The sequence below is a fragment of the Schistocerca serialis genome, chromosome 6 (assembly GCF_023864345.2).
Source record: "Schistocerca serialis cubense isolate TAMUIC-IGC-003099 chromosome 6, iqSchSeri2.2, whole genome shotgun sequence".
Classification (NCBI taxonomy): domain Eukaryota; kingdom Metazoa; phylum Arthropoda; class Insecta; order Orthoptera; family Acrididae; genus Schistocerca; species Schistocerca serialis.
Genome location: NC_064643.1, coordinates 576,472,837 through 576,499,746, shown reverse-complemented (window position 1 = coordinate 576,499,746; position 26,910 = coordinate 576,472,837). Strand labels below are relative to the sequence as shown.

Genomic DNA, 26,910 nt, shown 5'->3' with positions numbered 1-26,910 from the left:
ATGCCGCTTGGCAAGGTCCATGGTTTGTCGTGTATTATTAAATTAATTTTGATATTTTGAGGTTTTTTGTGATTTATGTCTGCTCCAAAATACATGAATCAAATTCAAACTTTACATAGAGATGCAACATCAAGAAAGAGCTATATAAAGATAAGTGATTTATGAGATAAAAAATTATCATTTGGACATTATTCTATGTTGTTTAATTGTTTACATAATTGTGATTCTTGAAACTACAAAAAATATGTGTGTTCATGTTAGCCGTAACCCCTTTATTTAGTGTAAAGCTAGCATATTTGAGGTGCAAGCCTATGCTACTATATTGAATGATATACATGGGCTGGACAAAAATATGGAAACGCCAAAAACACAATACATGATAATGCCTAGTACTGTGTAGGAAACCCGTTAGCTTTCAAAACAGCTTCAAGATGTCTTTGGAATGGATAAATAAATGTCCTGTATGGTTTTCAAGGGAATCTTATATCATTATTCCTGAAAAGTAGTGGCAAGTTCAGGTACCAATAATGGAAATGGATAGCAGTCACGGACCCTTGTCTCCAAAGTACACCTCAGCAGCTCAATAATTTTGAGATATGGTGACTATGGCAGCCAGGGGAACTTGGACAATACATCCTCATGCTCACAAAACCAGTTCTGGACAATGCGAGCTGAGCTATGTCAACAGTATCTCTGTTATCTTGGAACACAGCATTACCATTGAAGGTCAAACATTATATTATGGGATGGACCTGGTCAACCAAAGTGGTCACGTAATCCTTGTAGAATACTCATCTGGCCTATACAATACCATGATATGGCTGCCCAAAGCTCCACCCCATCATGTTTCACTATTTTGATGTAAATTCGGTCAGAAGGTGGAAACAGTATGAAACAAGGCCCATCTGAGCAAATGACTTTCTTGCATTACTATATAGACCACGTTTCATAGCTTCGGTACCACATCTTTCTGCTATGAGCATTTGTCTCACCGACATATGGTTTTGGAGTTCCTGCTCGCCCTGCAATTCCCCACTTATGGAGCTATCTTTGTATGGTTTCAGAGCTGAAAAGGTTTGCAAATGCGACTGTTCTGCAGTGACTTTTGAAGCTGTTGTCTTCTTTGTTCTTTGTCACAATGCTCTTCAATGACAGTTCATCATAATCACTCAACATACACTTTTGCAAACGTTGTGACATAGTGGATGATGCTTTTCCACTTTTACACTTCAGTTCCCTCAGTAACGGAAGCATCCACCATACAAGCACCAACAATGTGCCCATGTTTGAATTCACTTAGTTCCAACATAATGCACTCACAACTACACAGGACATTGTTCTGACCATGACTGATGCTTGAAATCTATTCACAACATTGCACAGGTACTGTCAGGGTCGGATACAATGGTGTAAACTGCCTGCTTGTCTAGCATGTGGATTTATGTTCATTTCACACAGTGTTTCCATATTTTTGTCTCATCCTTGTCTAGTCATTGTTCAAATTCCATTAAGTTTCATCTGGATGGCAAGGAACCTGAAGAAGGTAACATGGAAGGAAATACGATATCACAAAAATGTTTCTCAATAGTCTTAGGTGAACTTCAATTTTCGGCTACCATTGTAGTTTTGGCTTCTAAAGCAGATAAACTGAAATAATGAATAAAGTTTGAAAGTAGCTCTGAAAAACATGGTTATGGCTCTGGCTCTTATTATCACATAAGGTGAAAGTACTGCTTAGACAAAACACTGAAAACAGAAGTCGACTAACAATGAAGTAACAGAACCAGTTGCTGCGTTTTTGTGTTTATGGCAGTTTATCAACTTGATCAACAACAAAACAGACAAACAAAGTAGCTGGGTTGGCTTGAAGTACTTCTGGTAACTTAAACAGAGTTTTAAAACTAAATTTGCAATGTGGTGGTACAGGAAAGTATACAATTAGTGTGTATTATCGGCTCTGACTGATGGGAGTGGAACTTGGACTATTAATGTAAAAATTATTCAAAATCTGAAGGTTGGTCAACAAGCAATGTAGAGATGTATGTTGGAATTACAAGAAGAGGCAGGAAAACAAAGACCTAGTTATGACCACAATGAAAATTAAATGGAAAGGAGGGATGAATAGCCATGTGAATGAATGGTAAAGTGTTAAGAAAAGTTCTCTGCTGCACCCCAAGAGAGAGAGAGAGAGAGAGAGAGAGAGGACGCCCTAGTGGAAGATGGGTAGGTGACATCAGAAACATGCAGGAGGAACATGGATGTGTAAATGTTAGAACTGTAAGGTAATTGGATAAATAAGAAATATACTCATCAAGCGGCAGCAGGAGAATGCACAAATAAATGTAATTAAATTTGCAAGCTTTCAGAGCCAGTCACCCATCTTCCTGGCAGAAGGGTTGAAGGAGAAGAAAGAGGGATGAAGGAATAGGACTGGTGAGGTTTGGGAAATGGGGAGAGTTTAGAGAAGTCACCCAGAATCTTGGGTCACGAGAGCTTACCAGGTAGGATGAGGAGGACAGACTCAGTCTGACCCCAAAAGCCTGCAAATGTAAATACCTTTACACATGTGTTCAACTGCTGCTGCTTGCCGAGTAGATTTTTTGTCTATGCAATTACATCACCTTTTCAAAAACTGATTATTTTTGTTGTTTTAATAGAAACGTAATGGGTAGAAAAGGCTAGAGACAGCTTTATTGGATCATATCAAATGGTGGCAATATGAGATGAAAAAATGTCTGCAAGACAGGCGTCAATGAAAAGCCAGCAATGAAAAGAAAACCAGATAAAGTTTCAGATAAAATCACTAACAAAAAAGGAATTAATAAGCCAGAACTATGGATAAAATTGTTAGAAAAAACTGGGCAAAACAAAGACGTGCCTCCTCTTCAACTCACAAGAGCAGTTCCGTAATTTTGAAGCAGGACAAAACAAAAGCCTGCAAGAAGCTGCTCCTCCTACAGTTCTCAGTGCAAGCTTACTGTTAGCTATTTTTCTGGAGAAAATAAAATGTAGTTTTATTTGCACAGTGTCTACAGATATCTGTAACAGTAAGAACAGAAAAATGGGTATTAAAAGACCAGTCAAGCAGTGTTCTGAATGTGGTCTCTCTCTTTGAACATCTGTCTGTTTCAGAAGAAAGTGAGCTCAGACTAACTATGCGTACAAATTACTTGAAGGAAATTCCCTTTTTGGTGCAATAATTGCATTCGCAGACTGTAGTTAATCAAGTTTTAAAACATTATCACAAAAATTAATTTATGTTACCAGAGTACAGCTTCACATGCACTTTCAAACCTTCTATCAGCTTACCTGTTTTGTTTCACACCACACACATCGCCCTCTGTCATCCAAACACTGAGAACAGTTTCTTCGCAGGTGGCAGGGCATAGGACACTCTGACAGCTGTATCACAGCATCTTGTGATCTACAAATAACATCAACTAAATAATTTTTATAGCTGTGCTGAACTGATGGTGGCAATAGCAGAAACAATACTAATAATACACTTCAAGTAGCAAGTCAATTATATGACACAACAGCCACAGAAAAACTAGATACAGGCTTTACAGTTTAAATGATACCAGGCCAGCTAAGGGGGAAAAACTGTCTCCACATTCTCAGCTACATTTACATAAGTATGAATGCACACAGCAAGTAGATTCATTATCCCATAACAGCAGAAGTTGCTATTCAACAGCGTGCAGACAAAGTACCATAATGTGATATGGCTCTACAGGATGCAGTTCTGCCTAGAGGAAAAAGAAAGAATTGTTGGATATTGATCTTGGACTGATGATTTTATTTGCCGTTGAACCTGGAGAATGCCAGACCTCCCATTTGATTTTTTGAGACTGGAGGAACATGGTTTAACCTATACGATGAAAAATTATAGTACCAATTCTCTTCTTAAATGATCACAAAATTTCTACTTCATTTTCTGAGGAACACTTTTTGTTATGAGAAACAGATGATACATTGCAATAATGGCGTTAAAGTTTGGTAGCTCTTAACACTTCTATTTAGATGCCTTGGTGTGCCACCTTTGAACTTTTTTAGCATTTCTTTGTGCCACAAGATAGAGTCTGCTATCTACTCCTGTCAGAGAGAGTGCAGAATTCAGACACAAAACTTGCAAAAAAGAGCAAAATGCAAGTGTCATCAAAGTTGAGGCCTTTTTGTTGTGCCTATCTGTGACTCAGCATCTCCACTATATGGTGAGTGGCAACTTCCCTTTTCATAAAATTGTTACATTCCATCCTAGATTTTTACTGTTTGATCAAGGTTGAAGTATGTTACTCTTGCCATTATTTCTCTTTTTCCAGCAGCATTGTCCAGGAACAAGGTATTCTCTGAAATGATATGTACTATTTGAACTTAGTAGTGTGACATGGATATTCTTCTCCAAGCACTGGAGACATTTACTTTAAGCACTGATCCACTGTTACCCCAGCAAAAAATTGTATTGCATTTCTGCATGCCATTCTGCTCTCTTATACCGCGGAACTTATAAGGCTGATTAATCAACAGCTACACCACAACCACTAGCTAACTGCTGGTAACGTATATCAACAGGTTTGAGGAAGCAAAGCAGCAAACTGTGAGTTATCTACCTATCCAAAATGTCTTAGGCTTATTTACAGTGAAAATTGTTGCACGAAATGATTCTTTCTACGACATGGTAAAGGTTCTCTCCTTTTCGTAAGAAACAGTACAGAAAAAATTACTCTGTGTACTGTAATTAAATTAGTCTCATTTCTATTATGGCTATTGAAGTAGTCTATAGAAGTGTGTAAGACCTTCTTATGGCTGCCAATGAAAACTGATTCTTGAAATAATATTAGTATATTTTTATTTGTCACGATCTTTCCTGAAACATTTCATTTAGTATTTTTCAACTTTCCCCCATTAATCTGGCAAGAGTCAAACAACCAGTGACACTCAATATCTCTCACTTGTGCATGGTCAAAGTTCTATGCTGCTCCAACTTGTTACAGTTTCCTTGCACCCGAGCAATATTTCCGTATATGGCATAATATTGTTTCAAAAGTAATCTCCTTTGTAAGACAAACTACAGTGTCAAAACAGTCTCACAATGAATCAAATAATTTCATTTATACTATCCATAAACTGCACTAAGTAACAGTTTTATAATTCCATCAACAGTAACTGTTTAATAACTATATGACAATACTGGATCACATTACACCTTAAAGACGACACTAAAAAGAATTTGTATGTTATATTTAAGGAAACAAAAGGAAATGTTTTAGAAGAAATACATATTATGAAAGCATTAAAGCAAGCCCCTGGTTCAGCTCTGAATAATCAGATTGAAAACTGACACTGCAATATCCTATCAAATTTTGACTATCTGAATCATCAACGGTAGCTACGAAGACGGTTTTCATGTTAATTTAGCAACTTTATTATACTCAAATATTACTCCTTCAGTAATTTTATAATTCTGAGGTATCGATGTAAAGCAGATTATGTTTTACCTTTCATTTCATAACTACAATAAACTACAGATTTTTTAAAGTTATCTAACGCGGTTCCCTGAAACACTTGTTTTCCTAGTTATGATTTTCTCCTTGCAGCTGTTTGTGTGTATACTTTCTTTTTCCTCTCTGGAACTGTGGTCTTCTGCCATCCGGAGTACTGCTAGCCAAGCTGCTTACACCTCATCGGTCTGTTAGCAATATGGCAGATGGATACACACCAGACGGGATTTTAAGTTTTACTTACATCAAATTTATACAGCTGATCTCTACATAATTCTGCAATATATCCTACGGGATGTTATTCAGTAAGCTATTTTTCAGGTCTCTTTCATTCTCGACGTTTTGGTTCCATACTGTATTATTATTTTTTGGATAATATTTTACGAATACTTTTCCTTGAAATTAGCAGATTTTTTAGGCATTTTATCCCAGTTCACATTAGTGTCCCATTCATTATTTGTTTTTTCCCTGCTTTTGCACATTTTGACAAGCACCTTTTCGATATACTCAATTTCATTATGAAAACCCACCAATGTAATTTGACTTTTACCGTGGATACTTCCTAAATGCTGGGTCTCCGTAATTGTCCATCTATGAGGGAAATCCCAAAAGTAAGGTCTCCTATTTTTGTATAAGTACACAACTCTGTTTGTGTGGCAGTTGGTCACACTGTTATGAAGAGTGCTTCACGTGCTTGTGTAAACATGCACACGCCGTGCTGAGGCATTCATTCTTGGCTTGGCAGCTGTAGAGAATGGAGCTCCCACTGGATGCTATCGCCAAGTGCGAATTGCGCGCAGTTATTCGGATTTTGAAAGCAAAGGGCACTGCGCCAATTGAAATCCATCGCCAATTGAAGGAAGTGTATGGTGAGTCATGCATCGATCTCAACAATGTTCGTAAGTGGTGTAGAGAGTTTGCAGCTGGTCGGACCAAAATTCACGTCGAACAAAGGAGCGGGAGACCGTCAATTTCTGAGGAGACAGTGTTGAACGTTGAGCAAAGGACATGTGAAGATCGGCGAATCACCCTGGATGATCTCTGCACATTGGTTCCTGAGGTTTCCCGACGCACCATTCACAGAATTTTAATGGAAACATTGAACTACCGGAAGGTGTGCGCAAGACGGGTGCCACACATACTGACTCGAGGACCAGATGCTGCAATGGGTTGATGCTTCCCGCGCATTTCTTCACTGCCTTGCAGCTGAACAGGAAAACTTCCTGGACTCAATTGTCACGGATGACGAAACCTGGGCATACCACTTTACACTTGAGACCAAGCAACAATCACACCAGTTCATAACTTTCTGAACAGTATGGCGGCGAGCTGGTATGACATGGGCATACAAAAACTGCTACGTCTACAAAAATGCATTGACATAAATGGTGATTATGTTGAAAAATAGCGAAATTTTCAAGCTGTAAACTGATGTAGACCATTGTAGAAATAAACAGGTCTATGTAGTTATAAAAAAATAGGAGACCTTACTTTTTCAATTGCCCTTGTACATTACGAAAATATGAACACTGCTAGTGCTGCTCATTATCGTTTGTCGAACGCCAACATTATCTGCGGTTCTGTTACATGAATCACTTCAAAAAATTTCACACAGTGATCTGTATTCTTGGCAGATAAACCTGAAGATGCATTTACACTGATGTGAATCTGATAGTTGCAAATAAAGCACATTCACACAATTATGCTTCTTTTGTAAACACTTCATAATTCTTGACCTTTTAATTATTACAATTTTTATGATAATTTGAATGGTTGTTGAGTGTTGGGTGCTTTTTAATTGTTGTTCACGTCTCAGAGCTGTTGCTGGCCTCCCTAAAAGCTGTTTTTTTCAAGTTAGTTGTGAAAAAGTTCATGTCATTTCACTGGAAGAAAATTTACTATGTACATTTCAAACTTTTGAAAACTTTGTACAGTAGCTCAATAAAATAAGACAGCAGTTGACAAGAGAATAAATATTCAAGCATCAAGAACATACAATCATCCAATCAGCAACCTTACTTAATATCTGTCAGATATCATCTGAGAACTTACACTTTTCAGACATTAACTGTATCATTTTCAATTCAGTTATTCGCAAGGAAAATTGAACTCGGTATACTCACTACTCAAGTCTTCATTCTGGCAGGTTCTTAAAGTTTCTAATGTCATGTTTTGGTCATCATGTACACACACACACACACACACACACACACACACACACACACACACACACACTAGTCTGCAAAATTGAAGGACGAAAGTAACTTTTGCATCATCTATCACATCCAAGTATCACAGTTTGGTGAAACTTGGGCAATACATAGAAACACCTGCTGCAGTACAGAACAGAAGGTAACAAGGAAACACACAATAAGACACACAGAAATGACACTTTTACTCAAAGACAATAATTACACTGAAGTCACAATGATTTATGATCGTCCCTGGACATTACAAAAGGCAAGACATAGTTCTTAATATGGAATATGGTGTGTGATCAACACAGGTGGCAATGCATGCTCTCCAACGTCCTCCCTTACTGGCCACAGGGTTGGTTATGGTTGAGGTTGACAGCTGCTGGATGGTCCTTGGTACATGCGAATGTGCTGCAATATGTCTCCCCAATGTGCTTGACGGAATTTGATTTGTGGGAAGGAGCAGGCTAGCCCATTTCCTGAATATTCTTTCATTCCATGAGCTTCTCCACCTATAGTATTTGATGTGGTAGCACATTGTCACCCATAAAAATGAAGTCAGAGCAGACCGTTTCCCCTAAAAAGACACACACTGGGAAGGAGTAAAGTGTCACAATAATGTTAAAAGTGACTGTGTGGTGTTCAAAGATTTGGAAGTCAGTATGCCCATGCACAATTATGCCTCCTCGCACAACACCACCCCCAAAATGATCACGATCAACAATGTTCCTGTGTGAACTAGGTGTTTTCCACTTTTCACCATAGAAGAGTATTTTCAAAATCACTGCCAGGCTGAATCTGCTCTAATCCGATAAGAACACGTGACCCTCTCTCCTTGTTGGTCCAGTCCATGCACTTTTGGCACCATCACAAATGGTGCTGCCGACATGTGGGATTGTGTGCCTTGATGTCCTGTTAAATGTGGTTACAACTGCACTTGCAGTCTCTTGTGCTGTGCGTTCTAATGCTATTTGACACTGTAGTCCCGCTGACCTCAGACCATTTGGCGTCCGGCACTCTGTGCACAACTGGCAATGTGCTCTTGCACTTTCATTTATTTCCACCAAGTTGTTAATATGTTTGTTATTTTATCTACCATGTCCGTAAGTTTTATTCACTTGTAGAGTTCTGCAAAATGGAATTATCATATATGGCCAATATTTTGGTGGCTAAATACCTCTGCCTTTCTCAATGCACAAACTGATGATGCTCAAAGTTTTAAATCCGGGTTTGGAGAGGGGGCAGAAGCTCTCCATAGTGTGTTCAAATCACATAAAACCAGCAATCTACTGCCATTTGTGACTTGAAGAAGGTGAGAAAGGAAGGGGAGTGGTTTATCTTTCAAAATTTTTTGAAGGTTCTACTTTGCTGCAATCATATCACTTATTCCAATAGGCAAAATGGTACTATATTTAAGAGTTCCTTATCCCATAAGTATCTGTAACCAATATAAGTGTGGTCATGTATACTGTACATCAAATACTGTTCCTCTCAAGATGGACACATTTTATACTTTAGATCTATACCTTCCTCAAGTTACAGCCAATACAGCAAGTGTCATGCATTATGAAAAGGATAGATTGCTACTCACCACATAGGGAAGGCATTGGCGTCACAGACAGACACAATGAAAAAGTTATTTTTCATTGTGCCTGTCTGTGACTCAACACCTCCACTATGTGCTGAGTAGGAATTTATACTTTCCATGTTGTTGTTATTCCATCCTGCACTCTCCAGTGTTTGAATATTAATGCATTCTCATTTCTTCTCTCAACATTTATCTTTTCACACATGGTAAGTTACGCTACATTAAAATTCAGGAATACATTATATTTCTTACCTCCCTTTCCTTGCACAGCGAGCATCCTCTGTCCACCATTCACAAAGGCCACTGCTAATGCAACTTTCACAGGAAATATAGTTGGAGCAATTGGCACAACTTGATGGAAGCAGAGTAAGGTAGCGCCATTCATTTGGCAATGCGGGGGATACACATTCTTCTGACTCATTTGACTTTCTTGACATGCATCGTTGGTTTAAATCACACCATCCACAAAGGGAATCTTCCAAACAGTGTAAGCAGTTTGTATATAAATGGCAAGAGCCATTCTCATATGGTTCTAAATAATCAAATGTGAATACCTGAGAAAGAAAAACATTATTAAAGGGACTCTACATATTCATAACTCAATAAACAACTCAACACAATTACTAAAATTTGGCTACCTATAATAACTTGATGAATTAATAAAGCAGAAACACTAATGATAACAAAACTCCCCCCCGCCTCCCTCAAAAAGTTCAAACTCACATTAACAGTAAAATAATTAACAATAAAGATGATTTGTTCATGTGCATTTTCAACTGTTCATGGCGTAATGAATAGTCCATTAAATTTCAGGCTGCACGGCTGCATGCCCAAAATTTAATGGACTCTGATATGTTCATACTTCAAAATGTACATTTATGTGATTTTGACACACTGAGGATTTCACAGCCATCTCTTTGAAAAATTTACGGGTAAAAGAATAGACAATGTATATCTGATATACATGAAATAAACGTAAAACACAATCAAAGAGATCCCTATTATCCATGTATGAATTATCTGGTTTGGGGATTATTTGTGCATAGTTCAATGATTTCTGAAAAGATAAAAAACAACTCTCAAGATAGTCTGTTCTAATTGGAATGAATATAAAACAATGAGGGCCTCAATCCCACCCCATCAGACATCTCTGAAATACTGCTCTATTACTTCCCATTTCACCTACAACTAATGTGTGGACTGAATGAAATGATCGTATGGCATTGTTGGCCGGGAGGCCCCATGCAGGGAAGTTCGGCCGCCGTATTGCAAGTCCTTTTTAGTTGACACCACTTCGGCGACTTGCAAGTCAATGACGATGAAGAACACACAACACCCAGTCATCACGAGGTAGAGAAAATCCCTGACCCCGCCGGGAATCGAACCCGGGACCCCGTGCACAAGAAGCGAGAAGCAAGACCACGAGCTGCGGACTGTATACTTGTAACATGTTCACAACTGATTTCCAGTCTCTCTGTTTGTCTCACCCTTTTCCTACAAGCTTGTTTCCAGTGAGTAACATGTAAATAACACATTGGAATTTAATACGACACATGTAGCATGTTCTGTAAACACAATAAATAGTAGTTTTCAGTAATTATGTATTTTGGATTTTCCGTGGTTTTCAGTTATCCATGTAATATCGGGAGCAGTATTTAAAAACACAACAAATTTGTAACTGTTAGGAGTATTAGTAGTTTCCTAGAGGCTCAAAGTTAAAAAAATGAATATGAAAAAGATTTAGGTACAAACTAAAAATCACCTCTACCCAAAGAATCTCACTGTTACATGAAAGGAAAAGCTAGTAACAACAATTGTTGTTACTCATATTTTAAGATCTCTTGCATTTCTATCTGTACTGCCTGTCATCAGTTCTCAGTATGTTACTTCTTTTCAACGAGATATGAGACTTCAAGGTTCTTCAAAACTGACAGCAATAAAACAATAAGTAAGAAGAATGTCGCATACAGTTACCCCTGGGGTGAGGAACGCTTTGCAGAGAGGGCACAGTGACAAGAACTTTTGAAATAGTGAGAGCAAAGTGGTAGTCGTAACAATTTTAGGCAGCTCCAATAGCCCCACATGGTGCTGCTAAGTGAGGGCTTCTACTGTTTTGGTATGATGAGATGGATTCAGACACAAGTGTAACAATGGCAGTGTTAATAAATAGACTGTGAACATCACACGCAGTACAAGTGAAACAGCATTATGTATGGAATGAAAATAGGGGCACCAAGCCATTGCATATAGTTATTAGCTGTGTGGAGAAAATCTTATTTTGGTATGATATAATGATCATGTACAAATGTGGAAAAATGGTGTTCAAAATTTGCAAATAATAACAATATAATGAAGTGGCAAAATGTGTGTGTAAGGCATAAACAGACAGTGACTAGCGTAACAGTGCACAGTATAAAGACAATGAGGTGACGATTTTACATCAAGAATGAGACTAGGAATTTTGACTTCAAGCAGAAGCCACCATTACTGGAACCCACTGCAGCAGCCAATCAGTGTGCAAGATCAACCAGCATCACAGCCCAGGGTGTGGCAACCAAGCACTGTGTGACAGAGTAGAAATAAACATTGTGGATGGCACAGGATTACGAGCACCATGAGCAACTATGAAGATGACGCTGAAAGGGGATAGCAGTCGACAGCAGCAGCCAGTACAAAAAAAAAAAAAACACCCAAACGATAAAACTGTCCGTCATTGAGTGTATAACAGATATTTGGCAAAAACGAAAGTGTTAAACCTAATCAGTGATTCCAAATGAGAAGTTAGTGAATCCTGTCAGGAATCTTCAAATGAGGTACCAACAGCTGTAGTGTTATGCAGAATTAAAGAATTAACAGTATCAGTGTAGCTAGTGACTAGATAGTTTGGGACCTACGTAAAATGACAGTGAACACTGTTTCTAGTTTCAGTGAGAAAAACAAATCTTATTTGGTAAAAGCGTCTAATGACAATAGGTATGAGATTGAAAAATCAAATGGGATAAATCAAAACAGATCAGAAACGGTTAAAAAAAAAGGTGTGTGTGTGGGGGGAGGGGGGAGAAAGGGAACATAAAAACGAAATAAGTACAAGTGAGAGAACAGATCATGATATGTTTGTTGTGTCTCATGCACTCATATCTTCTTGTGTTCACTGTAAGAAATTTAGTAATTTTGAACTGTATGCTGATGTACATCCTGTTGATTTTATTAGAAAGCTCAATGATCTGCCAGGAAATGACAATTATAAAGAAAAAAATGTCTTTCGTGAGGGGCTATTCCTATGATTGGGCAATTGACGTTGCAGAGTCTCTTAGTTCATAGAAAGAATTAACGAAATTACTTTTAAAAAAATATTGGTCTCGTAACGCACAGCACAGATTAAGTGAATTATGGGAAAGTACTAGGTACAATCCTGGGAGAGGTACCACTACCTTGAAAGATTTCGGTCAGTATTGGGGTAATAAACTGAAGTACTCAAATAGAGAACTAGGTAGTAGTTTTGTAATTAAGGGATTAGAGAGCAAACTGCCCAATAGGATACTGTACTGCAGGCTGTTCCAGCTCGTCGGCTCCGTTGTGAGCCAAGGAGCGCTCCCTGCTCCAGGGAGCCATGTCGCTCGCTGTGACCATTCAAGTGGGCCGGCACGTGGCATGGATGGCTGAGGCATGCGGCAAGGCAAGTGGCAAGGCAAGCGTTTTGATGTGCCAGCTGCGTCTTACAAGATCGACAACCTCGTACTCTTAGCTGCTAAGACGTGGTGACATGCTACCCCAGGACATACGATGTTCAGGAAACAAATAATAAACAACTGTTTTACAAGAAATTGCATACTAAGTTTATTGGGACTCTGTAGCTTGGCATTTTCTTTTCATTACAAGATCAGAAATATCAGGAGTGAAAGTGCTCGCAGCGTTAATGTGGAGGATAGTCTTCATTGGTGCATCCTGAAGAAACGATTGTTCCTTACTTTTTACTCTTTTCATTGCTGAGAAAAGCTGCTCACAACAATACATAGATCCAAACATGCACATGATGTGAGCGGCATTGTTGTGAAGCTTGGGAAATTTTTTTTGCTGTAATGAACGATACCATCGTGACAAACCAACGTGTTGTAGTACCTCTCTTTCAACAAAGTTGAATTTTGCAAATGAATAATCTCCAATTGAAGTGACGATGACAAGTCATCGGGGGAAACTGAAAAAGGAGTGCTGAACACCTTAAGTTCCATTTCCAAACTAGTGAGATCTCGGAATCATGTTTCAAATGACGTGATGAGCTGCTTTAACTTTGCTTGGTAATCGCCGAAAGTAGTACCTTCAGGTAGTTTTAAAGAAGCAAGACAATTGAAGAACGTTAAATGTCCATTACTCATCTGCCTCTCAAATAAACGTAACTTTTCCATGAATGCTTCAATCAGGTCGTGTATGTCAACGATTACCTGCCCTTTGCCCTGCAATGACAGATTTAAATTATTCAGGTGCATAGTTATGTCAGCTAGAAACGCCAGGTATGATACCCATTTTGTATCTTTCAGACAACGCATTTCTTCCCCTTTCGAGAAAAAGGGATATTTCCTCACGAATGGCAAAAAAAAATCAAGAACTTTTCCTCGATTCAGCCAACGAACTGTACTGTGGTAAGGTATATCTCCATACTCCGCTTCCATATCTTTCAGGAATCCTTTGAATTGGTGATGATTCATACCATGACGCCACACAAAATTCACACACTTCACGACATCTTTCATTACGTCACTAGCTCTACTGTTTCAGCGCATAGTGCCTCTTGGTGAATAAAACAAGAGTCCAAATGTCTTTCCCGAATTCGTCCCTGAGTTTATTTTTCAAACGAGAAGCAAAACCTTGGTGATGCCCAATCATTTGTGGTGCACCGTCTGTTGCTACAGAATGGAGCTTATCCCATGGCAAATTCATATTGTCCACTGATTCACAAACAACTTCAAAAATGTCACATCCTGTTGCGGTGTAATCGAGTGGTACCACATCCAAGAGTTCTTCAGTTACTTGCAGCTCCTTGTCGACACCACACACAAAGACTGCCAGCTGAGCACAGTCCGATATGTTGGTGTTTTCGTCAAGCGCTAGCGAAAATGCAACATAGCTCTCCACCTTTTTCCTGAGCTGTGTCTCTAAATCCACTGCCATGTCCAGGATTCGACGAGACATTGTTCGCTACGACAGGCAAACCCCTTCAATTGCCTGCACCTCCCTTGGAAACAAACATTCTGCAACTGCTACCATGCACGATTTTACGAGTGGTCCCACCGAAAACGGCTTGCCACTCATCGCAATGATGTGAGCAACCCTGTAGCTTGCTCGAATTGCAGATTCAGTAGTGTTTTCTCCACTCTCATTCACCTGAAAATTATAAACACATTACAGAACACGAACTACGTTGTATGTTTTGATACCCTTCGTATTACGAAACCGTTTTTAAACTTACGTCTCCTAGTATGTCGTTCTTAAGCCTGGCTACCAGTTCTCTGCCTGCAACGCCTTCTACCTGATCATAGTGCACTGCGTGAAGACTTGTATAATGTCGTCGTATATTGTACCTCTTCGCAGAATTAAATACTTTATGACATACAGGACACTGCAGACGACCATCCCTCTCAATTAATAGAAAGGTATCCTCCAGCAGAGGTGCAGGGCTCCCGCAGCTAGTCATAGCTGTCATTGAACACGGATTATTGCATCAGTTGTGGCTGCATGCGGCAGGGAGCAGTGAATTCGCTTTCCCCCTCCACGCGGGCTCCGAGCTGCCGCAGTGAGCGCTCCAGCTCCCTGGAGCTCGGTTGGAACAGCCTGCTGTACTGGATACATAATTTATATGCAACTAATAATTTTTCTTAAAAAGTAAAAATACTTAAAAAATTAACAGATATAAGTGCTCTCTACACTACTCAAATTTGCAGGTAGTCCTTCGTTAATTCTTCTACTGAATAGTAACATTTCTGCAGTATTTTCTCATATACGGCTTTATTTTTCAGTGTTTCTAAGTTTGTACTAAGCAGTTCTTTTCCTTTCAATTTGTTACAAATTTTCATACCCATATCTTGTGGAGTTTGAGCATAAAGTTTTAAATGGAGGTGGGTAGCACAAAATTATTTTGATCTCTGCTATTGTAATCATGATGAAAATGATTGGTCAGCTCATAGACGTATAGTGAGGGAGCACTAGATATTTTTTTTTTTTTTTTTTTTTTTTTTTTTTTTTTTCAGTATGCGATATGATTTTCTTTGTCCTACATTGCGCATATTTCATATTTCTAATGGGGGTTTTCTGAAGTTTTAATGTTCAACACACGTGGTTTGAATTGCCTCAACACAAAACTCAATACCTTCTTACTGATTCGAAGTAGCCGTGATATAGTACTTTTCTTATGTCCATATGTGCAACATTCTTATGTGCAACATTCTCACTGCAAATGCTATGCTATTTCATTTATTCGCAAGATAAGCCCCATAATAGATTTTTATCCAGTTGCATTCCTAGAAACTTCACTCAGTTAGTTTCCAGAAAATCTTAGTTTTTGAGATTGATTTGAACATCATTTAATTTTGCTTGTTTTGTTTTAAACTGCATTAACTGAGTATTCTCCACATTTAATTTTAACCCATTTAAATCAAAACCAGTAACTAATTTCTTTAAGGTTTGAGGAAATTGGTCAGTACTGTTACTTTCAATGGTTACAGATGTGTCATCTGCAAATAAAACTGAGTGACAATATTAAATCATAAATCATCTACATGAAAAAGAAACAGACTGGACCCTAAGAAAGAACCTTGGGGGTACTCTTTGGGATATGGTTTTCCATGTACAAGTTCCTCTCTTTGATGTTTAACCACTCTGTCTTCAGTTGGTTAGGTAGGACTTAAACCAATCTAAAAATGTTCAAATGTGTGTGAAATCTTATGGGACTTAACTGCTAAGGTCATCAGTCCCTAAGCTTACACACTACTTAACCTAAATTATCCTAAGGACAAACACACACACACACACACACACACACACACACACACACACACACACACACACACACACACACACACACCCATGCCCGAGGGAGGACTCGAACCTCCGCTGGGACCAGCCGCACAGTCCACGACTGCAGCGCCTTAGACCGCTCGGATAATCCCGCACGGCCCTTAAACCAATCTAATACAGTGCCACTAATTCCATTTTTTTCCAGTTTACAGAATAGCAAGTAGTGGTGCACACTGTCAAAGGCCTTCACTAGGTCTGTGGTTTTGCCTTTTTGAAATCCATCCCGATTTTTTGAGGTTATTTTAAATTTTTCTACGAAATTTTGAATTTGTGTTGTGACTACTTTTTCAGATACTTTTGGTAGTGATTCGAGAAGAGAGACTGGGTGATTGTTTACCCTATGTTCTTTTGTACCTTTTTTGAGTAATGGCTTAACTGATGCATACTTGAGTGTGTCTGGAAAACAACCATCTTGAAGAGAATGGTTAACTTTTGTAGACAGGGGCTGTGCAATTATTCTGGAGACTTTTTTAACACTTTTGTTGGTATCCCATTCCATCCTGCTATAGTTTTATTTTTCAATCTTTTACAGTAGTGTTGGTTAATGTACTGAAAAGTTTTGCCTTAAAATTTCTAAGTGTTAAAGAATTTACCTTATCTGGGTAATTTTCTACATTGATGTTTGATTAGCTAATGTTTATAAAGAATTAATTTCACAATTCTGGAATTTGAGCAGGATTTACAATAGTTTTGCCCCCTATGTTACGTTCAGAAATATCATGGTCTGTAGCTGTGGCACTCATTTCAGCTTTGATCACTGACACTAATGCCTTTGATTTGCTTTCGCTATCCAAAATATATATATTACTTGAAAATAGAAGAATATGCAACTGCTATGAAATAAGGACAGAAAACAACTGATGAACAAAGCAATTGAGGGTAGAGCTAGTGACAAAAGAGTGTTTCTGGAAAGGAGAAAACAAAGGCTGCAAGTAAACAGAGCAACAGTGAATACAAACAAGAACCCAGTCAAGAAATGATAGGGAAGAGAGCCCTGCTAACTGTCACTTAACTTTAAGAAAACTACCTAATAATGACATCATGAAAGTAGTTGTTGAATTTTGTCAGGCTGATTTAATTGACGTCATGTCAACAAGTTCTTCTGAGAATGGCAAACAAGGTCGTTGATGAAGAATGGGAGCCACAGTATGTGCATTTGATTAATGAGTATAATTATGAAATTCCAGGAAGGGTGCCATATGAATGTGAGAAGTAGTTTTGGGAGGCTGAACATAATACGGATGAACTAAGTGACATACAAAAGAAGCATTATGATCAACTTAAACAGATATGGAGAGAATGGTATGATATAACAGACAATGATATGAATGAACATCAGAGTGAAAGAGAATGTGAGTCAGTAACAAATGAATAAGAAATGGCAGTGTTTAAAAAGGCAGGTGTGGAAAAAATGAATGAAGCTGTTGGAGAAGTAAATGATACTGGGCAGGAAAGTAAAATCAGACAAAATCATTGGTAACTTTAATTATGTGCGTTAAGAGTAGTCAGTTGAGACTCAAATAGATGTTGTAATAGAGACAGGGACTTCACGAATAGTAAATGAAATGGTCAGTCAGGCTAATGACTTGATTGAGGAAAAGGTGTGTGTAAAGTTGGAAATTAGAAGTAGTATTAGTGACTGATGTGGGGGGGAAAAAAATGACCAACAATGTAAGCACGTATATGAGACACAGTGCATAAATGTTATACTGATGTCAATGGATATCCTGAGCAGAAATCTGTTGATGTGAATGTGGGTGTCTTGGTGAATACCGAGTCAGAATGTATGGACTCAATGAGTTATGATGAGCACAAAATATATAACAGTGCAAACTTACGTCAGATAATGAAAGAAGCTGAAACTTTGATGGTTAACAGCGATGTAAGTAATTTGTAACAACAGTCACACTTTTGCAATTTGCAAAGCAGAACATGGAAAGGCTGTTGACATACCAGATTTGGAGATTGAGCAAGATATTGTTAACATAAAAATTGATGCCTTTGATGATATTGAATAGAGTGTATGCAGTTGATGGATGATGATTTGGTTAAAGTGGAGGACAGTGTGAATGAATGCCAAGACGAAAGAGAGCATGTATGAGTAATTAGTAAAGTGAATCAACACGAGTTGCGAATAAAGAATCTGGAGTACGTATAATTAAATTGGCATATGTGCAGGTAATGAATGACAATGTTAAAGAAAAAGATGAAATTGCAGACAAAAAGAACTTTACTTTTAGTGAAAGTAAAAGTGTATTTGAACTGTCAGTAACTGAGTTGCGGGAGATTTTGCCAGAAGACACATCAATAGTAGACAGTAACAGATTAAAAGGATAATATTCAAGACAAAGTTAAGTCGAAAGTTTGTGAGTTATCAATTGCTGTCAAATTAGAAATGTGGTCAGGCAGGTTTGAACGCACGAAATGAACAAAATACTGCAAACAGTGCAGAAAATTATCAAGTCGAAGATGACATCCTTAACAAAGTTATTACTGATTTTTATCTGCAGGTAGTGCAAACAGTTGTTGGTGTGAACACTGACATATGTGAGGGTAATAGTAGTTAATTTCTGATGTAGTACCATAAAATATTAACCAGAAAATTATTGCTGCAAATATTGATTCCTTTTTTTATGTAAATGGTTCAAATGGCTCTAAGCACTATGGGACTTAACATCTGAGGTCATCAGCCCCTGGACTACTTAAAATTAACTAACCTAAGGACATCACACACATCCATGCCCAAGGCAGGATTCGAGCCTGCGACCGTAGCAGCAGTGTGGTTCTGAACTGAAGTGCCTAGGACCACTCAGCCACAGCGGCTGGCTTTTGTTGATGTAGAAACAGACTTTTCACAAGTGTTGAGTGCCATTTTGATCAAGTTATACCTGAATCAGAAAATCAGAATAACAAAGTGATTCATGTATAGCTGTTTACAAGGCTGCTACCAAAGCAACAGCTAACCACCATATGCACTTGGCCACACCTTCTGTACTGTTCACCACTGTCAAATCTCTTGGCTACTGCAGGTAGCAGTTACTGCAGCCAGCTGCAGACTATGCTAGCGGCTGGTAACTTAAAAGAGTTGTGGTCCGTTTTGTTATGTGCTTTATTTCTCTGTGAGGCGAGTTTATTTTGTACCACATCTGAAGCTTGTAGAGGAAGTGTGCAAAAAAGTGTGGCTGCTAATTGGAAAGTTCAGGGATCTGTCCATGTATTGCATTGTCAGACACATGAGTTTGGGTGCTTGGTGAGAGAATATTGTGAGAAGGAGAGAGACAATGGTGCAACTCTACTGCCTCTAAGGAAGGTAGTTGGGGGATCTGCAGACACTTTGAACATACTACAATATGAAAATTCATGACAATTTATGTGAAGCACTGCTCATATAAATAGAGAAAAAAGTTAGCCACAGTTTCCACAGTATGTCGTAGATGAGGTAGCTAAGGAACGTGGCCACAGAGTTCTTTGGCGTTCGCCATACCACTGCCATTTCAATGCGATCAAAATGATTTGGGCACAGATTAAACATCATGTGACAAAGCAAGCTGGGATATTTTTACTTCCCCTTTTGTTTTGCCATCTGCCTCCTTAGAATTTAATTTTTCCACTTTTAACTAATTACCATTAACATATGTGAATATAATCTGTATTTTCATAAAAGAGAAAGGATGGCCCTCAGTTTTAAGGAATAAGGCACCAGATCTAATTTTGTGCTTAGTTTTACGTATTTAATTGGTTTTATAATACATTTTGACTATTCCTAGTTAGTATCTTTCATTATAGGGTGAAATCAGTAATTGTTTCATAACTTAAATTCTATTGTTGACTTCTGTAGTAAGTATAAACATCTGGAGGAACTACTAATAGTATTATGATAGCAAAGCCAGCCCTTAATTAATTCCAAAGTAGTTACCAGTTTTGTCAAAAGTATTGTTTGCATAATGATATTTGTTAATTTCATGATTTAAACAAATAATTCGGCTTAACCCCAGTAGCAGAAAAACTGTTAAAAAGAACCACTTTTTTAGTGCATTTAGTTAATTTAATGAGTTAAGTTTTAATTGTAATTTCTGTAAATTTAACTTCGAACAATGTGTAGTTTCAGTAGCTATTATTGTGAGGATATATAAGGGCCTGATTTTTGGTACTGAGACAGTCAGTCCATGGCCTAGTTTTTGACGAGAAACCTGTGTTGATTAGAACAAATGTTGTGACAGTGCCACGACATTCAAAAGTGCCACTACGTTAGTACGCGAACACGGCGATAGAGGCGCTCCGCAGCTCGGCCGAACGCGGGAGCGCCACCTGTCTATGAACGGCGCCGGCCGCATGTCACGGCACGGCAGTCGAATGACATATACGGAGTTAGTAACATGTAACCCGCTAGTGTTTCTACTTTTGTATATCCACGCAATTTATTAGTGATTAAAGATTATAACACTTTTTGGCGACGAGGTCGGATATTTTTTTTCCTGCGTTGTGGAATTGTGTGTTCGTGTCGGAGCAGACATGGAACAGCTTATGCAAGCGCTTATTGAACAACAAACACAGCTGACGGCTGCTATTCAGGCGTTGTCAACGTCGCTTACTCATCGTCTGTCTTCCTCTTCTCCGCCTCCGTTCCCTCCTTATGACGAGGCCGCTGAAGACTGGGAGGATTATGAGAAGCGTTTGCGGCAACACTTCTTGGCTTTCGGCGTTGTCGACGCTCCTATGTGTAAGTCGTTATTTCTCTCTTGGATTTCCCCACGGATCTATCAGCTGCTGTCTCAGTTAGCCCCTCTGCGGGAACCTGCCTCTCCGTCTTTCCAAGAAATGTGTGACTTATTGTCTAACTATTACCGCAAAAACACCCATGTCGTTGCCGCCCGCGTGGCGTTCTACCGGTGTCGTAAACAGCCCCATCAATCTTACCAGGCTTGGGCGGCGGAACTACACGGTCTGAGTCAGAAATGTCAGTTTGTCACGGACACTCATCATGAGTCTTACGCTGATTCAATGGTTAGGGACGCTATTTTACGGCTTGCTCCTGATAAAGAAGTTCGGCAACGTGCCTTACAATTGCCAAACCCGTCGTTGTCGGAAGTTCTCAGCATCGCTCAATCGTTTGAAGTGTCTCACGCTGCTGGTGCGCAAATAGACGCGTGGTGTGATGTAGGCGCTGTACAAACCACTTTCGACGCGGACAATTTGTCTGTTTCACAGGGAAACGACGATGTGGCGGCGGTGCACTCGCGTCAACAACGTCGCGTTGGGCCGCCACGCTCGCAGCGAAAACAGCAACCACAGAAGCAGGTTCGTTCCGCCCTTCCTTCTTGTCCACGTTGTTTCGTACAGCATGACAGAGCCGCGTGTTCAAAACGTTGGGCCACGTGTAATTCATGTAGGAAAAAAGGCCACATTGCTTCTGTGTGTCAGTCCCCTAAAGTTCCTGTCGACGAGGACGAGGCATCGGACATGGATGTTAACTGTGTGCTTTCTCAAACGAATAAGTTGTTTGTTACTGTTCGTGTTCTGGATAAAGACATTCGCATGCATGTGGACACTGGCTCTGCAGTAACTCTCATTAATTCTCGCACGTATTTGGAGTTGGGCTCCCCTCCCTTGTCTCCAGTTACGCGACATCTACGAACTTATAATAAGCAGAAAATTCCTATCGTTGGCCAGTTTGATGCTTCCACTGCCTACAAGTCTGTTGTTAGGCCCCTCACGTTTTATGTGGTGGATCATGCGGGCACTGAAAACCTGTTCGGTTACGATGCTTTCCAGTTGTTCGGGTTCTCCATTGATGATGATGTGCACCTCATATCTGAGGACATTCCATATCAACAGCTGGATGGCTTGTGTTCTGAATTCTCATTCGTGTTCTCTGCTGGTCTGGGTCGTGCCAAGGATTTTGAAGCCCACATTACTCTTAAACCTACGGCTCGCCCTAAGTTTTTCCGGGCACGACCTATTCCGATGGCGTTGCGTGCACCTGTCAAAGCTGAGATAGACAGGTTAACAGCTTCGGGGATTCTCCTTCCTGTTACCTCCAGCGAATGGGCATCGCCCATAGTGGTGGTTTCTAAACCAAACGGGAGTCTGCGATTGTGTGGTGATTTTAAAGCCACTGTCAACGCTCAAAGCCTCATTGACACTTATCCTCTTCCCCGTCCTGAGGAGTTATTTACCAAGCTCGCTGGGGGCCAGTTCTTTTCCAAACTTGACTTATCGGAGGCGTACCATCAGTTGCCGTTGGATGCATCTTCCAAGGAATTTCTCGTCATCAACACTCCTTGTGGGTTGTATCAGTACCAGCGGTTACCATTTGGCGTCGCTAGCGCGCCGGCCATTTTTCAGCGGTTTTTGGAACAGCTCACGGATTCCGTTCCCGGCTGCATCAACTACCTGGATGACATTGTTGTCACGGGGGCCTCCACTGAGGAGCACCTTCGCAATTTGCGTTCACTGTTTCGGGTTCTGCATTCAGCTGGGTTGAAGTGCAATCTGGACAAGTCACAGTTCTTCCAACCCTCCGTTGTGTATCTTGGGTTCCACTTGTCCCGTGAGGGTATACGTCCTCTACGACAGCACGTTGCGGCCATTACCGCTCTACCCCGGCCGTCTACGGTCAAAGAACTTCAGGCGTTTCTAGGCAAGGTTGCTTATTATCACAAATTCATTCCCTCCGCGGCGGCGGTGGCTCATCCTCTGCATCAGCTGTTACGCAAAAACGTTCCTTTCTGTTGGTCCGACGAGTGTGAGCAGGCTTTTGTCCGCCTGAAGGGTCATTTGCAGTCGGCGCCTTGTCTTGTCACATTCCGTCCAGGTCAGCACTTGGTTCTGGCGACAGACGCGTCACAGTATGGCCTAGGGGCTGTTCTTGCCCATCGGTATGAGGATGGGTCGGAACGACCCATCGCCTACGCTTCCAAGACCCTCAACGATGCCCAACGGCGTTACTCTCAAATAGAAAAGGAGGCGCTCGCTATCAATTATGCTCTAAAAAAGTTCAGCGTTTTTTTGTATGGTTCTAAGTTTCACCTCATCACCGACCACAAGCCGCTGGTCTCTCTGTTCAACCCCTCGGCGTCGCTTCCGGATAAGGCAGCTCACCGCCTGCAACGTTGGGCCTTATACTTGTCTCGTTTTCACTATGAGATTCACTATCGCCCCACGGCCCAGCACGCCAACGCTGACGCGTTGTCGCGTTTGCCGATGGGTCCCGACCCGGTTTTCGATCGAGATGAACTACTCTGTTTCCACATTGATACATTGATAAGGAAGAACGTCGTGCGGTCGAGGGTTTTCCACTTACAGGTTCGCAGGCCGGACAGGACCAAGGGCCGGGCATCGGACCCCCTTCGCAACTACCATGCCTTGCGCCTTCGTCTGTCTGTTCGTGAGGGTGTTGTTCTTCTGGCCACAGATGGCGCATCTCCACGGGTTGTGGTGCCCGCCTCTCTTCGCAAAGATGTTCTCAAACTATTGCATGAGGGCCATTGGGGGATTTCTCAGACTAAGTCCCTGGCCCGCAGGCACGTTTATTGGCCCGGTATTGATTCGGACATCGCCCACATGGTCGCTGCGTGTGATCAGTGTGTTCAACAACTCAACAACTGGCTGCGCCTCGTACTCTGCCCTCTCCGTGGCCTGATCCGGCGCAGCCGTGGGAACGGGTGCACGCTGACTTTGCCGGCCCCTTCCTCGGCACTTATTGGCTGCTGTTGATTGACGCCTTCTCGAAGTTTCCGTTTGTTGTTCGATGTCCGTCGCCCACCACTGCGGCGACGACGCTGGCTTTGTCCAAAATCTTTGCGCGAGAAGGTCTTCCATCCACGATTGTCACGGACAATGGCCCTCAGTTCTCTTCGCAGGCCTTCCGTGATTTTTGTACTGGACAAGGGATTCATCATGTTGCAGCACCGCCCTTCCATCCGCAATCGAATGGGCAGGTCGAGCGCCTTGTCCGCACTTTCAAAAGCCAAATGAAAAAATTCCTTAGTGATTTTTCCACAGATGATGCTCTGTTGCAATTTCTGAGTTCTTATCGCTTCACGCCTCTGGGTGATCGCAGCCCTGCTGAACTCTTGCATGGCCGCCAACCGCGCACTCTACTGCACCTGCTTCACCCTGTCAGGCCTTGTACTGTGTCCCAGAGTGCGGGAAAATACCCGGTGGGCGCCGACGTGTGGGCACGGGGATATGGATCTCGCCCTAAATGGATTCCAGGGGTGGTCCAGGCTCTTCGCGGCCGCCGGCTTTGTGAAATACGTACGGACGATGGCATGGTTGTCCGCCATTACGACCAGATGCGCCCACGAGTGGTGGCCACGCCGGTACAACCGCCCCTTCTTTCGTCTCCACCAGCCCGAGAAGCCAGTCCTGTCGCTGCTGCCGATCTTCCGGGCGTGTTGCTGCCGCCGCCGTCGCTACCGCTTCCGAGTACGCCGGAACCGGCCCCAGTCGCGACGCCGCCTTCTCCGGGACCCATCTCGTTGGAGCACACCCCCAGGTCCACGACACCTATGGATGCTGCTCCGGAGTTTTCACCCATCATCTCGTCCAGGAGGCACGTTCCATGCGCAAGCTTCCGTCCTGGACATTTTCGACCATACTCTCGTGTTCCTCCGCGGGATCTTCTCGGGGCCTCCCAAGAGGCCATGGATGTCTCCGCACTGTCCGTGTCTCCAAGGAAGTGAGTGTTTTTTTTTTCAAGGGGGGAAAAGTGTTGTGACAGTGCCACGACATTCAAAAATGCCGCTACGTTAGTACGCGAACACGGCGATAGAGGTGCTCCGCATCTCGGCCGAACGCGGGAGCGCCACCTGGCTATGAACTGCACCGGCCGCATGTCACGGCATGGCAGTCGAATGACAGATACGGAGTTAGTAACATGTAACCCGCTAGTGTTTCTACTTTTGTATATCCACGCAATTTATTAGTGATTAAAGGTTATAACAACAACAACAATGCTTCAACTTAACTGTGAAATAAGTGTTACACAATTAGGCCGTGTGTTAAAACAATGACAGTGTCTGCTCAATACATACCTTTTTGTTCTTCAAGAAATGTAAACTTTGTGGTTAGGTTTTTACTGCTTGAAGGTGTACAATAGTAAACTATTGTAGCAGTATGTAGACGTTCGCCTGCAGCCTATTAATGACGCTTATCAAAAGTTAAACAACAGTGCACTGGCCATGTTAAATGTACAAATGGGGCGTTGTTAAAAGTGCAAGTAAACAACTGTGAAACGCAAATGTGCACCTGACAGATACAGGGTGTTTCAAAAATGACCGGTATATTTGAAACGGCAATAAAAACTAAACGAGCAGCGATAGAAATACACCGTTTGTTGCAATATGCTTGGGACAACAGTACATTTTCAGGCGGACAAACTTTCGAAATTACAGTAGTTACAATTTTCAACAACAGATGGTGCTGCAAGTGATTTGAAAGATATAGAAGACAACGCAGTCTGTGGGTGCGCCATTCTGTACGTCATCTTTCTGCTGTAAGCGTGTGCTGTTCACAACGTGCAAGTGTGCTGTAGACAACATGGTTTATTCCTTAGAACAGAGGATTTTTCTGGTGTTGGAATTCCACCGCCTAGAACACAGTGTTGTTGCAACAAAACGAAGTTTTCAACGGAGGTTTAATGTAACCGTTGTTGTTGTTGTGGTCTTCAGTCCTGAGACTGGTTTGATGCAGCTCTCCATGCTACTCTATCCTGTGCAAGCTGCTTCATCTCCCAGTACATACTGCAACCTACATCCTTCTGAATCTGCTTAGTGTATTCATCTCTTGGTCTCCCCCTACGATTTTTACCCTCCACGCTGCCCTCCAATACTAAATTGGTGATCCGTTGACGGCTCAGAACATGTCCTACCACCGATCCCTTCTTCTGGTCAAGTTGTGCCACAAACTCCTCTTCTCCCCAATCCTATTCAATACCTCCTCATTAGTTATGTGATCTACACATCTAATCTTCAGCATTCTTCTGTAGCACCACATTTCGAAAGCTTCTATTCTCTTCTTGTCCAAACTATTGACCGTCCATGTTTCACTTCCATACATGGCTACACTCCATACAAATACTTTCAGAAATGACTTCCTGACACTTAAATCTATACTCGATGTTAACAAATTTCTCTTCTTCAGAAACGCTTTCCTTGCCATTGCCAGTCTACATTTTATATCCTCTCTACTTCGACCATCATCAGTTATTTTGCTCCCCAAATAGCAAAACTCCTTTACTACTTTAAGTGTCTCATTTCCTAATCTAATACCCTCAACATCACCCGACTTAATTCGACTACATTCCATTATCTTCGTTTTGCTTTTGTTGATGTTCATCTTATATCCTCCCTTCAAGACACCATCCATTCCGTTCAACTGCTCTTCCAAGTCCTTTGCTGTCTCTGATAGAATTACAATGTCATCGGCGAACCTCAAAGTTTTTATTTCTTCTCCATGGATTTTAATACCTACTCCGAATTTTTCTTTTGTTTCCTTTACTGCTTGCTCAATATACGGATTGAATAACATCGGGGAGAGGCTACAACCCTGTCTC

The 26,910-nt window shown here is 41.0% G+C and overlaps 1 protein-coding gene across 1 annotated transcript in view; it reads right to left on the bottom strand.

The window, feature by feature from the left end:
- The window catches only part of LOC126483663 (multiple epidermal growth factor-like domains protein 8), a 364,127-nt gene that overhangs the window by 141,689 nt on the left and 195,528 nt on the right, over positions 1 to 26,910 (bottom strand). The window contains exons 14-15 of the mRNA XM_050106722.1: positions 9,537 to 9,838; positions 3,310 to 3,424 (exon numbers count right to left, since the gene is read on the bottom strand). Coding sequence (XP_049962679.1) covers positions 3,310 to 3,424; positions 9,537 to 9,838 — 417 coding nt within the window. The remainder of the gene's footprint in view (positions 1 to 3,309; positions 3,425 to 9,536; positions 9,839 to 26,910) is intronic.